The 14400-nt window shown below is 52.4% G+C and overlaps 1 protein-coding gene across 1 annotated transcript; it reads left to right on the top strand.

The window, feature by feature from the left end:
- The first annotated feature begins 1067 nt into the window (after window positions 1-1067).
- PTCHD2 (patched domain containing 2) lies at window positions 1068-14356 on the top strand. Its single transcript, XM_010074892.1, has 17 exons — window positions 1068-1995; window positions 3267-3486; window positions 4310-4446; window positions 4881-5015; window positions 5241-5401; window positions 5789-5928; window positions 6712-6857; window positions 8345-8506; window positions 8922-9083; window positions 9328-9450; window positions 10054-10190; window positions 10856-11037; window positions 11480-11610; window positions 11718-11893; window positions 12902-13028; window positions 13766-13911; window positions 14170-14356. The coding sequence occupies exons 1-17, from the start codon at window positions 1068-1070 to the stop codon at window positions 14335-14337; spliced, it is 3381 nt and encodes a 1126-aa protein (XP_010073194.1). The 3' UTR covers window positions 14338-14356.
- The last annotated feature ends 44 nt before the right edge of the window (window positions 14357-14400 follow it).

The following is a 14400-nucleotide window of genomic DNA, read 5'->3' on the forward strand; positions in this document are numbered from 1 at the left end:
CTGTGTGTAAATTGCTTGCAGCTATCAGGGTCAAGCAACAAACTGAATCTGTTCATTCAGTGAGCGGGGGCTGCTGGCTTTGCTGCCGGGAGCTGGGAAAGGGAGTGAAACTTATGGGGTCTGGGCTTTGCTCTCGGGGACCACGACCTGGGGCTGCCTGGCTTGAGAGGCCACCATGTGGCACCTAGGAGGGGCACATAGGAAAGTCTGAGAACCTGTGTGTGCCAGCAGCCCCCAGCAAAGCCGAGCACCTCCCAGGGAGTCTGCCTTTCTTTCCCACCCAGATCAGGGGGAGTTTCCTCCTTGTCCTTCCATGGGGGCAGTAACCGCTTTTGCTTCCTGGTTGTTCCATAGGAACTGGGAAAAGCCACTCCATAAACAATGTCCCACAGGGCTGGAAGGAAAGCGGGGTTGTTCAGCCCTTTCCCTTCCCACGCTGGCGGTGGAGGGGTCACAGGGAGTTCTCTGGGGGGGTTGGTATGTGTGAGTGCATGCGTGTGTGTCTGCAGGGAGGGTGGACGTGCTTCTGGTTCTGTGTGTGCACACAGGCACGCTTTGTGGGAAGGATGAATACAGCTGTAAGTAGCTGGGGGAAAATCTATTGTCAGTTTTAAGGAGAGGAAGACAGGGTCCCTTGCATTTTTCATTTGGTAGCATGAACTGTTCCTGAGCACAAGAACCAGGGTAGCTAATGAGAGGTTCCTGCTGCTGCAGCTGAGCAGCACACTGAATCCCTTGCCAGCTCCATGCCTGGCGATCCTGGAGCCCTGCAGACCCTCTTCTGCCAGAACACCAAGCTCTGGGACTGTAGTTTGAACTTCTCCCCTCTCTGATTCCTCTGCCAGGCAGGGTGTGGGATACCCATCTGAGCCTGTTCTTTCAGTGGCTGTAGCAAATCTGTGGGTTTGAAAGGAGTCATGCTTGCTGTTGAGGGTGCAGGGCTGGAGTGTGCCTCCCTCCCCAGGTCTGCCACTGAGACCCTTCTGTGGCTGCTATGGATTCCTGGTGTCCCCCACTGCTGGCCCTTGCTGACTGCTTTTCTCTACCCCTTTGTGCAGGCGCCGGACATGGACACAGAGGATGACCCCTTGTTACAGGATGCCTGGCTAGATGAGGAAGATGACGAGGTAGCCTTCAGCTCCCAGAAGAAGCGAGAGGGTGGTCTGTTGTGTGGGAAAAGCCCATGCAGAGTCAGGCCGCTGCGTGTCACATTACCGGTGTCAGGCTTCTGGAATATTGTTGGCTGGGTATTTACCAACCCGTACTGCGCTGGCTTCATCCTTTTCCTGGGCTGTGCCATCCCTGCCGTGCTCGCTGTTGTCATGTTCCTCCACTACCCGGCCCTGGATATTGACATCTCCTACAATGCTTTTGAGATCCGCAACCACGAGTCCTCTCAGCGCTTCGATGCACTTGCCTTGGCCCTTAAGTCCCAGTTTGGGTCATGGGGAAGGAACCGGCGCGACCTGGCTGACTTCACCTCTGAAACCCTGCAGAGGCTCATCTTTGAGCAGCTCCAGCAGCTTCACCTCAACGTTTCCCATCTCGGGGTCAGTGCGCGGGCCAAGCGCAGCACCCCAGAGGGCAGGACGAGCTCTCCCAAGCCCCGTGCCTTCCTGAACCCAGGAAACCGGACTTCCCGAATTGGGAGGGATGCCCCACGCTGGGACTACTCCAGTGCTTATATCAGTGCAAACACACAGACACATGCCCACTGGCGCATCGAGCTAATTTTTCTGGCTCGGGGGGACTCTGAAAACAACATCTTCACCACTGAGCGCCTGGTTACCATCCATGAGGTTGAACGCAAGATCATGGACCACCCTCGCTTCCGGGAGTTCTGCTGGAAGCCCCACGAGGTCTTGAAGGACCTGCCCTTGGGCTCCTACTCCTACTGCTCCCCTCCCAGCTCCCTCATGACCTACTTCTTCCCCACTGAGAGAGGAGGGAAGATTTACTATGATGGCATGGGACAAGACCTTGCTGACATCCAAGGTGAGCTGAGGGCTCTGGGTGAGGGCTGGCATGCATCTCGTGCAAGTTTGGGCAGTCTCTTACTAGTGTGCAGCTAAGAGGGATGACTGGCCTTGTACAGAGAAGATGCTGCCATCTTTCCTGCAGGAAATTCCTGCAACGGATTCTCTTTCCTGCACTAAGGCCACTTTTCTGCCCTTTCAGCAAAGCCCCTGCAGCCCCAGCCATGCATCACAAAGGGCACAACAGGCAAGCAAGAGGGGCAAATGAGGGGGAGTCCTGCACTGTACAGATCCCTTCTTCTGACCCTTGTGCCCTGTGAACAACTGTGGTTAACTAGCGGAGTGTCAGGTCTTGGGCAGACTGCAGGGATGAGCTTCCCTGCGCCATGGAGCAGATGAAGGAGTTCTGTGGGCTGCTCTGGAGCTTGACAGGCAGCTTGTGAGTCACCAGCTGGAAAGGCTCCTATAAGGAGAGGAGGAGGAAGGCCCTGCCTCATCCTCCCAGCTTTGTACCCTGTGCCATGCCTCTCTAGCAGAGCAGAGGCTCTGGATGGTGAGAAAGAGGTGAATCATGAGGATCTGTGGGTGTGATGTGGCTGTGGGATGAAGCCTCCATCTGTCTCCCAGGGGAAGGCTGGAGATGATAGCTGTCCAGGAGCCATACAGGGAGCAGGCAAGGAATTAACTCCATCTGCTCCAGTATGAGTAACAGCTCTGCTACCAAAACAGGAAAGAGCCTAGTTTCTGGGTCCTTCTGGTGTGAAAGGGAACTTGGATTTTAGGGGTAGATGGGTGGTGTCTCTTACTCAGAACTGGCTGAGTGCCTCCATCTCTGTATCCCTGACACCATCAGATGGCAGAGGTACCAGATCCCAGCAGAGCCAGGACTCCACGTCTTCTATGGGCATTGTTTAGTTCTTGTGCTTCCCAGTGTGATAGAGCAAATATTGGCCCACTGTACGAGAGCGGAGTGCATCCAGCAGCGGGGTATTGATGGGGAGGTTGTATGCATTGCTGCCTGGGGGAGCTGTGGTTCAGACCGTAGTTATGTGGAAGATGTTCCCTATTGGGGAACTGCATATAGGCAACGTTGCAAGCAGAGTCACAAAGCAGAAGTGGAAGGTGAGTGTAATCCAGCGTTCCCTAGCCCTCCTTGCTCTCTGCAAGGCAGCAGCAGTCAGAATTGCTGTGAAAGACAGGATCACTCCTGGTTTCCATTTGTCAGACTAGACCCTGTGCCTTGCCAAGTCAACTAAGCAGGACCAAAAGTGGCACTCCTTTCTCCCACAGGGTCCCTGGAGCTGGCCATGACCCACCCTGAATTCTACTGGTATGTGGATGAGGGCTTGTCTGCCGAGAACATGAAGAGCTCCCTGCTGCGGAGCGAAATCCTCTTTGGCGCACCACTGCCCAACTACTACTCGGTGGAGGACCGCTGGGAGGAGCAGCGCCACAAGTTCCAGAACTTTGTCATCACCTACGTGGCCATGCTGGCCAAGCAGTCCACAAGGTGAGAGGGTGTGCAGACAGGGCAGGAGCCTTGCTGGGAGTGGGAGAGAGAAGGGAAAGGCAGAGGCTGGAGAGGATGGTGCTTGCTGCTCTGCTAAAGGAGTGGCTGGAATAGGCCTTCAGGGTATAAAAGCTCTGTCTTAAGGTTTGCTCGGGGCAGATGTGCCTGCTCTGCTCTGATAGCCCTGCAGCATGGCCAGCCTGTGGATCTGATTGTGCTTTCGCTCATGCCACTGTAACTCCTTACAGAGTGGGTTGCAGTTATGGAAAGCTGAAAGGGAATTGGGGCTCGGTTCTGAAGCTTAGGTTCCTGATAGCCTCCTATAGTGCGGCGTTATTGCGCTCCTGGTTAAATTACCTTGGATTGCTTCTGCTCAGAGGCTGCTTCCAGAAGCAGAAGCTAGTAAATTGTATGGTTCCTGATAAGCTCTCACTCTACCTGCATCCGCTGGTTATTACCTTTGTGCTTAATAAGCAATGATTAGGATTCCAGATGGAACTGGCTTTGGAGGCTTCAGGAGCTGTTTGTCAGCAAGAAGTCTATTAGTGCCAAAGACCCACCATGCACTGGAGGAATTCTAAAAATATTAGACCTGCCCTTTTATTTTTCTCCCTTCTTTAGTGAACTTCACCTCTAGCAGCAACCTTGTTCAACATGCTCTCAGCACTCTGAGCTGTTTCCTCAGAGAACTGCCAAGTTTGTTAGAGCAGTGACCTCCTTTGGCTCTGGGGAGACATTGTGCTTTGTTAAATCCCCTGGCTCTGCTCCCTTTGCTGTGTACTCTGTGTACTCCTCTTCCTTCCTTCGTATCTTTCCACCCTAGCAAAGTCCAGGTGCTGTATGGAGGGACGGATTTGTTTGACTATGAAGTGAGGAGGACATTCAACAATGACATGCTGCTGGCCTTCATCAGCAGTAGCTGCATAGCTGTCCTGGTCTACATCCTCACCTCCTGCTCAGGTAGGCTGCGGTCACAGCTGCCCTGCTCTCACCCAAATCCCAGTGTGCCGCGACTCCTTGTGTCTGTGCAAGCCCCAGGAGGGGCTCTGAGGCCCCGACGCCAGCCTGGCTTTGTGGCACAGTAGCATGCAGAAGGTTCTGCAAGTCTGATTCTCCAGAGCAGAGATTTGTGGGCAGCGTGGGGGGAAGGCTCCCAGGAGAACAGGAATAAGATGCAAATTCCCATCTTACTAAGCTTGGTGTAAAGCTGGTATAATTTCATGGATGGGCCTCATGGGAAGGAGTCTGCAAACAGTACTCTTGCAGCCCTGAGCTATTTTCTGTCACCAACACACTCTTGAGAACCAGTATTCCAACAGGGCAGGTGGGAGGTGTCTGTTCTCCCAGGCGGCAGCCTGCAGTAGTGTTTTTTCCATGTTCCTTTCCTCTTATAGTGTTCCTGTCGTTCTTTGGCATTGCCAGCATTGGGCTGAGCTGCCTGGTGGCTCTGTTCCTGTACCACGTTGTGTTTGGGATCCAGTACCTGGGTATACTCAATGGTGTGGCTGCCTTTGTCATTGTGGGGATTGGTAAGCACGTACCTTACTCAAAACCTGCCTGTGCTGCCTTGCTGTATCTCCTGCCTGCAGGAGAGAGACAGGTGATGGTGGCAAACACAGACTGGGTTTTCCAGCCCTTTCTGTCCATTACTTTTAAGTGAAATACTTGCAGGTCAGATGTTGAGGAGAAACTAGATTTTTAGCATGTGTTCCTACTATGAGCAAAGTATCAAAATCTTCCCCCTCTTTTCCCAGGGGTTGATGATGTCTTTGTTTTCATCAACACCTACCGTCAAGCCACCCACCTCAAGGACCTTCGACTGCGCATGATCCACACTATCCAGACAGCAGGGAAAGCCACCTTCTTCACTTCCCTGACCACAGCTGCAGCATATGCTGCCAACATCTTCTCTCAGGTACACTGCACCTTTGGCATTTAGGGCTTTCTGTTTCTTCCAGAGGCCTTCATAGAGAGGGGAGCTGCCCGTACCCTCTGTCTGTCCTCTCCTCTAGCACAGGGACATGCTGGACTTGCTTGCCCTAGAGGGCTGTCCCTCTCCTGCTCTAAGGCAGGGGACACTCTCGCTGTATCAGCATCCAAGGCAGTATTCCCTGTGCCACTGATCAAACAGGATCCAGTGTCTGTCAGGCTCTGTCTCACGCTCTGTACCTCCCAGGTTTGCTGACTGCAATGCCATGACTGAGGTCAGCGTGTGCTATTCTCGGGTTCCTCCAGAAATCTTTCTGCTTGATGTGTCTCTGCCCCATTTAATCCCAACTCCATGTTCTCTCTTTCCATGTAGATCCCAGCTGTGCATGACTTTGGTCTCTTCATGTCGCTGATTGTGTCCTGCTGCTGGGTAGCTGTGCTCTTCACCATGCCAGCCGCTCTTGGAATATGGACCCTTTATGTGTCCCCACTAGAGAGCTCCTGCCAAACCAGGTGAGCTGTAGAGCCTCCTTGTGTGGGTGGGAAGTTGTTGTGGAACTCATGGCCAGGGCAGTATGCAAATTCCTGCCCTCTCCTCTCACCCTCATCCCCCTGAGGCAGCCTGACTTCACCATTCCCTGTTAGTCTCTAACAGAAGGGAAATTTAACTTCTGCCATTCCAGATTGGAGCAAAATTGAAGGGCCAGGTCCTGGTCTTATTCTCTGTGGTGTACGTGCTGCTGCTGCCTCCCAGGAGCCAGACTGCGATGCCAGTCATACCTGTTCACTGAATCCTGTGGAGTGTTAGGGCCATTTGGTCCTCAGAGCACTTACTGCACAGCTACATCCTCAAGCTGGGGAGACACAGACCCTGCAAGGCAGACAGATGAACATTGCTCCTGCCTGTGAGCACAAGCAGTGCATGCAGATCTGTATTTGAAAGTCAGCACATTTCCCCTTCCCCTGCTCTTTAGCAGCGCAGATGATCTGGCCTGATTTAATTCATTACCAGGGAGATGAACTGCTGAAGCTCCTGTCACTCAGCACCGGGTGTTCGTGGCTCAGCCCTGCTCTCTGTATCCAGCCCAGCCTGCTACTGCCTTGCCGTAGCAGCTCAGCCCCTGACCTCTCAGCACTTAGCAATGGAAATTGCTCACGGCACAGCCTGTTTTCTTTCCAAGTAATTGGAGCAGGCTGTTGCTGTGCTCCTTACCACTGAAGGAGCTCTCTGGTAACTCTCTGTGGGGTACGTGGCTTAGAAGTCATGGCTTTGTCTCCTTTCCTGCTCCAATCCAGCTGTAGTCAGAAGTGCACCAAGAAGAGTGCCTTGCACCGGGCTGAAGATCTCTTCATTGCCTCGGAGGCCACCTCCAGAGCAGGCAGGGAGACGCTGCCCTACCTGGATGATGACATCCCACTGCTCAGTGTGGAGGAGGAGCCTGGTACGTGCCTGCTGTGTAGTGCCTGCAGGGGAACCACACTGCCCTGTTCCTCCTGCAGGTCTTTCTGTCCCTGCTGCTGGTCCATGCCTCAGTTTTCCTGCTTTTGAGCTGGAGATGGTGCTGTCACAGGAAGTTTTAGGAGTCTGAACTCACTGATGGTTGTAAGTTGCTTTGAGGTCTTCAGTGGGTGGTGATACACACTTTCTAACTATTTTGCTAATCCTCTTGGGTCTACTGTGGATTTCTGTCTGGAATCACTGATGTGACACAGATGTAGCCATGAAACATATAATCCATAACACCAGGACAGTTCATCTCTGAGTAAAGAAAGTTTTCCTCTCTTCCCTGCCATTCAGAGCACTGCATTTCAGAAGCAGGTGAGAGAAGACTTTATTATTCTCCAGCATCACCTCCTCCATCGTGGCAGGAAGAGGCTATGACTTGCCTGAGACCACATAAACAGTCTAGAAAAAGAGCCCAGAAATTCCCTCCTTGTCTCTTGCAGGAGATAATGCTTCTAGCCCTGATCCAATATAAGGGTGCTTACAGGGTCATGCTCTGTTGTACTTGGCTTTTAAAACTTGCTGGGATCTCTTTCTTTGAAAACCCACAACGTGAGTGTTCTGGGTAGCGAGTAGCCTTTAGGTGTAGCAGCAAACTGGAGGTGAATGGGTCAGCGGCTGAGAGCCTGTCAGTCCCGCAGCAGCGTGCAGACCCCCTCCCTGCAGAGCAGGCTCTGAGCTGCCTTTGAGAGGCAGAGAGCTCAGCTTGGCACCGTGCTGCAGGAGCTGTCTCCTTAGTATGCCAGAGCCACCTGCGATGGTAATGTATGGAAATCCCTCCTTCCCTTCCCTGGAGCAGAGCAAACAGCAGGGTGCTGTTCTCCAGGGGCCCCTGGACATCAGGTAGCTTGTGAAGAAGCAAAGCAGCTTGTTCCAGCTGGTGACCAAGCGTGGTTTGTGGGCCAGCTGTACAAGCGTGCCAGGCACACTGTGACCCCACTACAGCGAGTGCCCACCTCTCACCTGTAGAGAAGAGGGCAGTTCCCTGGGCATCCCTGAGCTGGAGTAAAGATATCAGACAGGAGCCAGGCTGCAGTCAGGAAGAGGTCAGCTCTGTGTAATTAGCTGCAAGACATCCTTAGTGGGACAGGGACAGATTTTGCTTGGCCCAAGCAGCTTGCAGTGTCTCTGTGACCATATGGACATTGTTAGTGGGATCTGGCAGAGGAAGAAGAGCCTGAAGCAATAGGCTTTGGACTGAACTATGGATCTAGAAGCAAAGCTGTCACATAGCAGTGACTTGACAAAGATGCTTCCTGTGACATCCTGGGCAAGTCCCTGCCTCTGCCTGGGTCTTACTCCATCTCCTTACCTTGATTGAGTTGTACAGCACCTTGCAGAAGATTTTGTAAAGTAGAGCAGAAAGCTATGAGAGACACTCATGACAATGAGCACTGAGACTGCCTTTGATTTCTCTCTTTCTAGGCTCCCTGGAAATGGGGGATGTCCCCTTGCTGTCTGTGATGCCAGAAAATCTGCAGCTCCCTGCAGAGAAGAGCAACCGGGGTCACTTGATAATGCGTCTGCAGGAGCTGCTGGAACACTGGGTGCTGTGGGCTGCGGTGAAGAACAGATGGGTGATTGTGGGTAAGGAAGGAGGGGGGTATTCCATCTGCGAGGAATTTACAGGGTTTGACAGCATCTCAGTCAGTCCCCAAGCCTTAATTGTTAGTGACAAGAGATTGAGAAAGGGGACATAGTACATGGCTTCTGAGTCAGTGGAAGAGGGTCCCCAGAACAGTCAGTCCCTAAGGGAACTATTTCAGGAACTCTGAGACTTTTCCATCTCTCTCCTTTCACTCGGATCTGGAATGGCAAGTCCCAATGGGATTATCCAGGCATGGGGCTCATTACAAGAAAGCCCAGCTGCCAGGGTGCTTTAGGGACTGTTCCTTTTTCCTGTTGAAATACCGTCTTTGTGCCACATCTCTGCTGTCTGAGTATATCCTAAGTGCAAGATGTAGGTAGGGTCCCACACACTTACCTGGGCTTCTCCTTGCAGGGCTCTTTCTCCTCGTTTTGCTCCTGTCCATCTTCTTTGCTAGCCGCCTCCATCCAGCCAGCCGTGCTCCACTCTTGTTCCGGCCAGACACTAACATCCAGGTGCTGCTAGACCTGAAATACAACCTGAGTGCTGAAGGCATCTCCTGCATCACCTGCTCAGGTGAGAGCGCTGGTGCCCAGACCACAGTGGGTGCAGCCTGGCCCAAGCCCTTTATAGTGCATGAAAACTGGCTACTTTTACTCGTATGTGCTGGTTACATGCCAGGGACCAGCTGGCGGTCAGTGGCTCTGTGTTTCCTGCTTAGGGTTTGGTGTTCAATAGCAGAGTCCATGGTGTGCGGAGGGCTGGTAGGTCTCTTGTCATGCCAGTCAATCTTTCCTCCCTGACTAACCTTGTGGGACAGGTTTGTTTCAGGAAAAGCCCCACAGTTTGCAGAACAACATCCGAACCTCCTTGGAAAAAAAGAAGAGGGGCTCAGGGTCACCTTGGGGAAGCAAAGGGAGCATAAGTGACACAGGGCAGCAAGGTAAGTGGGGTGTGATGACTCTGACCACGTTTGGGTACAGGGCCCAAGGATCCACTTGGGTAAAAAGTAAAAACTGAATCATATGATCTGAACAGCTGATGGGGAATAGTTCTCTTCAGACTCTGCCCTGCTGAGCCCTAGCTTGGTGCTAGATGTAAGGGGCATCATTACAATCCCTCTTCCCCTGAATGCTTACTGTTCACTAGGATGTGGTCCTATAGCCCAGGTGGCAGTGCAGGCTAGTGACAAATCCCTCTGCTCTGAGTACAGGGCTAGGAGCTCAGAGCTTTTGCATCCCAGTCCTGTGTCACGACCTTGTTGGCAGGCTGTGAGGAGAGTAAATTCAGCCTGCTTTGCAGGGGATTTTGAGGATAAAGGAGTTATTGGGCCAGGTCCCGAGATGACATGAATCAATAAGCCATCAGGAATTACTGCAGCTCAGGATATATTTGTGAAAACCTCTGAAAAGTGTGCTGTGCTACTAGACCTTCCCCAGAGGAAACCGCAGACCAGAAGAACCCTCCTTTGCTGCTGTCCATCTCTGTAGGATTTGCTGATTGAGAAGTGTACCACTAGCCCTCATGCTCTCTGTTTTTTTTTCAGATCTCCAGGGGACTGTGTATATCTCCAAGTCCCGAAGTAAGGGAAGGCCAGCCATCTACAGATTCTCGCTCAATGCCAGCGTCCCTGCCCCCTGGCAGATGGTGTCACCGGGAGATGGGGAGGTGCCTTCATTCCAGGTGAGTCAGTCCAGGGATGTTGGACCCCTCTATCAAGAGTGCAGCACTCAACAGGTGAGCACAAGAGCCTCCTCCTGTTTCTTCATGGGATCCTAGGTAGCTCTGGGTGCAGTTTGCAGTAAGGCAGCTGACACAGAGGGCATTGTGCCTGGCATTGCTAGAGATTATGCCTCATAGTGCCAATCTGTTGTTGTGATGTGACTGTCAGCAATGGGAGCAGAAGTGTGGGTGTCTGGGGAGATCAGATGAGGCCTGGCATCATTGGCTGAGCTCCTTCTAGTAGAAACTGCTGCTGAGAAAGCTGGATTCCCACTGCCTCCTTCTGCTCATCCGCAGACACAGGCGAGCAGGCAACCCTGCTTGTGCACAGGCCATACTGGACACACACCCCCCCCGGGAGGACTCGCTTCCAGATGTCCCTCACCCTGGACAGAGCAGCCACCGTTCAGCCCGGGCCACAGAGAATGGGGGTGGTGAGGGGTCCCCGCACACACTGGGCAGCACTGGGAAGGAGGCAGGCTGGGGGCTGGCTGGGTTTGTGCCTACAGTGCTCATTCTGTGTGGCTGTGGCGGTGCTCAGGGAGGAGGGGAGTGTGTGATGCTAATGTGCAACAGGCTGCAACCCTGTGGAGTTAAGTGTCTGTTTTCATTAATCCATTGCTTAGGTGTATAGAGTGCCTTTCGGTAACTTCACCAGGAAGCTGACAGCTTGTGTGTCCACAGTAGGGCTGCTTAAGCAGACGAGCCCCAGGAAGTGGATGATGACCACCTTGTCCTGTGACACCAAGAGAGGCTGGAAGTTCGACTTCAGTTTCTACGTGGCCGCCAAGGAGCAGCAGCGAACACGGTAACCTTCCAAACCCACTCAGGCCAGGCAGCAAAACCAGCACAGCCGAGTGGCTGATACGGGGGGCCTAATGCCCAGTGCCAGTCCTGCCCTCAGGTGGTGACATCTGTGGCCCTAGGACTTGCTGTGCTGCACACGTGCCCCATCTTTGCAAAGGTATTTTGCAGGCTGATGGCATCATTAATGTGCCAAAGGCTTGACAGGTGCAGGACTATGATTGGAGGCTTCTTTGGGTGGCAAAAAGACATTGCTTATCTTCCCCTTACCCACCTGAACTCCTGGGCTGAACAGGCAGCGCAGAATATGCAGTGGCTAGGGAGCCAGGCCTGGAATTACTCACCTTTTCCTTTCCTTCTATCCCTAAGAACATCTGTTTCCATGTTATGCTCACGTCATCTTTGCTACCTCTGGTCCCCCATAACAAACTTTCTTTGCTGCACAGGAAACTGTATTTTGCCCAGTCGCACAAGCCCCCTTACCATGGCCGAGTGTGTGTAGCACCTCCTGGCTGTCTTCTCAGCTCTAGCCCGGATGGACCCACCAAAGGCATCCTTTACGTTCCCAGTGAGAAAGGTAAGCTGGTGAGGACCTGTTCAGCCGTGTCTGCCTATCAAGTCCAGAGAGTCAGACCTTTTTTTGCCTCTTTCTATTGTAACCAACCTTTCTTCTGTATTTGACAGCAGCACCCAAAGCCAAGCTGTCAGCCACTTCTGGATTTAATCCGTGCATGAACACGGGCTGCGGGAAGCCAGCGGTGCGGCCACTGGTAGACACAGGAGCCATGGTGTTTGTCGTGTTTGGTATCAGAGGTGTGAATCGCACAAGACGCCTGGACAACCACGTCATCGGAGACATGGTACACGCATTCTGGCGTGCTGGGCAGGTGTGCTGGGGGCTGATGAGTGAAGGAGGGGCTCCCTGGATGGCGTTCAGTTAATCCCCACAGCCCAGGCAGCATGGTCCAGTGGTCTAAGACAGATGGAATAGCAGAGACAGTAGCATTGTGATGAGCCAAAAGTACATTTCTGGTTTAGCAAATTCACAAATAATGGAGATCAGAAAGCCCTTACTGAAATCACTTCAGGCTTTTCAGAAAATCCCTTTCTGAGTGCAATATCTAACCTTCTAATTTTGTGTCTAAATCTGGCTTTTCTGAGGATTTTAGAAGCAAGCCCATCTTGAGCTAAGTAGGAAAATCTCACTACAAATTCAAGATCCAGGGAACTGATATTTTTCTGTAATTATTTATCTTGTTATGAGATATTAACAGGAAGAAATACAAATAATTACTCCTGGGAAGGGTTACTAAATGTGACTTTTCCAGGAATAGCTTATCTCCCAGACACATTCACAGCCTTTCCCCAGCAAAATTATGCTCAGCTCTCAGTCACTTGGCAGATGCACTTCAGCTTTCTGCTGTTCTTCCTGCCTTCTGATTTGGGGGCATTGTGCAGAATCAGCCTTTGCCTGTTTCCTCTGGAGGGAGCAGTGTACAACGCGGGCAGTGGAGTGGGCAGAAGGCTGGAATTCTGTGCTGGGCACTGGTAGGGATTCAGAGCTGCTCCTTAGGCAGACCCTGATGGTTTTGGGCATGGCATGGTGGCTATGCATTTATCCTGGCTTCTGTCATGCTGCTTTTTTTTTTTTTTTGGAGGGGTGCAGGGGGGTGGGAGGCGGTAGCTTCTTCCCAAGTTGTGTGGTGCGGCAAAGATGTGTGGTGGGTTTTTCTGCTGTATAACTGTGGTCTGTATAAGCTAGTCCCAGGCTGTGTAGCCAGGAGAGGACTCGGCTTCTGCCGCCTTGTGCCAGTTGCTGTGTGTATGCTTCATGTGTGGTGCTCTTCTGTTGTGTCTCCTTGTGAAAGGGCAGCGTTATCTACGATGACAGCTTTGACCTCTTCAAAGAGATTGGCAACCTGTGCCACCTTTGCAAAGCCATTGCCAGCAACAGCGAGCTGGTGAAGCCTGGAGGGGCTCAGTGCCTGCCCTCTGGTACGTAGGACCAGCGCCAGCCACAGTGTCCTTGGGGAGATCCTGGGTGCCTGGGGGGAGACTGGTTCTCAGTCCTCAGCTTTTAAACTTTCAGATCCCAGCGTGATGAAGCAGGGAAAGGAAGGGGAGGTAGCAGGCAGTGATAAATGCAGGCAGTGGTGGGGGAGAGGTTTCTCGGCAGTCAGCTTTCCTGACCTGGCTGCAGCACAGCCCTGCCTGTTTCCACCTGGCTCAAGTCACAGCTCCATGGACCACTCAGCCCATGCTTCCATGTGCTGTGCCAGCTGTTTTGGGGATGAGAAATACACAGCAAGTGGGACAAGAACATCAGACTCCTGTTCTGCAGCTCTGCTTGCAGCTGTTTGAGCTGCAGCAAACCAGAAAGGGTGGCTGCTTCTTGCTCCCTCCTTTTCTTTCCAAGGCAGTTCAGTCCTTCTAGAACATGCCCCTGGTCATGCTTCTGCAGCACTGCTTGCAGCTGTTTGTTTGAGCTGCAGCAAACCAGAAAGGGTGGCTGCTTCTTGCTCCCTCCTTTTCTTTCCAAGGCAGTTCAGTCCTTTTAGAACATGCCCCTGGTCATGCTTTCTGGGAGATGAGAAAGAGAAATGGTCTCTTTAACTCCAAAGACACTGGATATATTCTTCAGGATTTTTGGTTCCTCTCCCAGCCCCGCCTTGCTCTGATGTGCTTTGTTTCCCTGTTCTGTCCTCCATCCCTTGCTCTTTCTTTCTCTCCAGGATACAGCATCTCTGCCTTTCTGCAGATGTTGCACCCTGAGTGCAAGAACATCCCCGAGCCAAACCTGCTGCCTGGACAGCTCTCTCATGGGGCAGTGGGGGTGAAGGATGGGAAGGTGCAGTGGATCTCCATGGCATTTGAATCGGTGAGCACATGGCATCGCCATCTACCCTTCTGACAGTTTCTTCTTGTGACATTTGGGAGTTTAGCTCTGTTCTTTCTGCACTGGCCACTAGCAAGTTAGTGCTTGCTAGTGTTTGTGCATTGTTGCAGACAGATGCCTGCTCTCAAAGTTGATAGAAGTAGCTGCTGATGCCACAATTCTTGTTCTGCCTCTTCCCTTGCCATGCATACCCTGTCCCAAAGAGCGGGACACGAGAATAACGTGTTCATCTTCTTACAGACAACCTACAAAGGGAAATCTTCCTTCCAGACTTATGCTGACTACCTGAAATGGGAGACCTTCCTGCAGCAGCAGCTCCAGCTCTTCCCAGAGGGCTCTGCTCTCCGGCACGGTTTCCAGACCTGTGAGCACTGGAAGCAGATCTTCATGGAGATTATAGGCAAGTGACTGCCCTGTTTCTCTCCCTGAGGAGCCCACGCTCTGATCCATCTTCATAGCATGCTCTGTCCC

Source organism: Pterocles gutturalis, unplaced genomic scaffold, assembly GCF_000699245.1.
Source record: "Pterocles gutturalis isolate BGI_N339 unplaced genomic scaffold, ASM69924v1 scaffold49832, whole genome shotgun sequence".
Taxonomy (NCBI): domain Eukaryota; kingdom Metazoa; phylum Chordata; class Aves; order Pterocliformes; family Pteroclidae; genus Pterocles; species Pterocles gutturalis.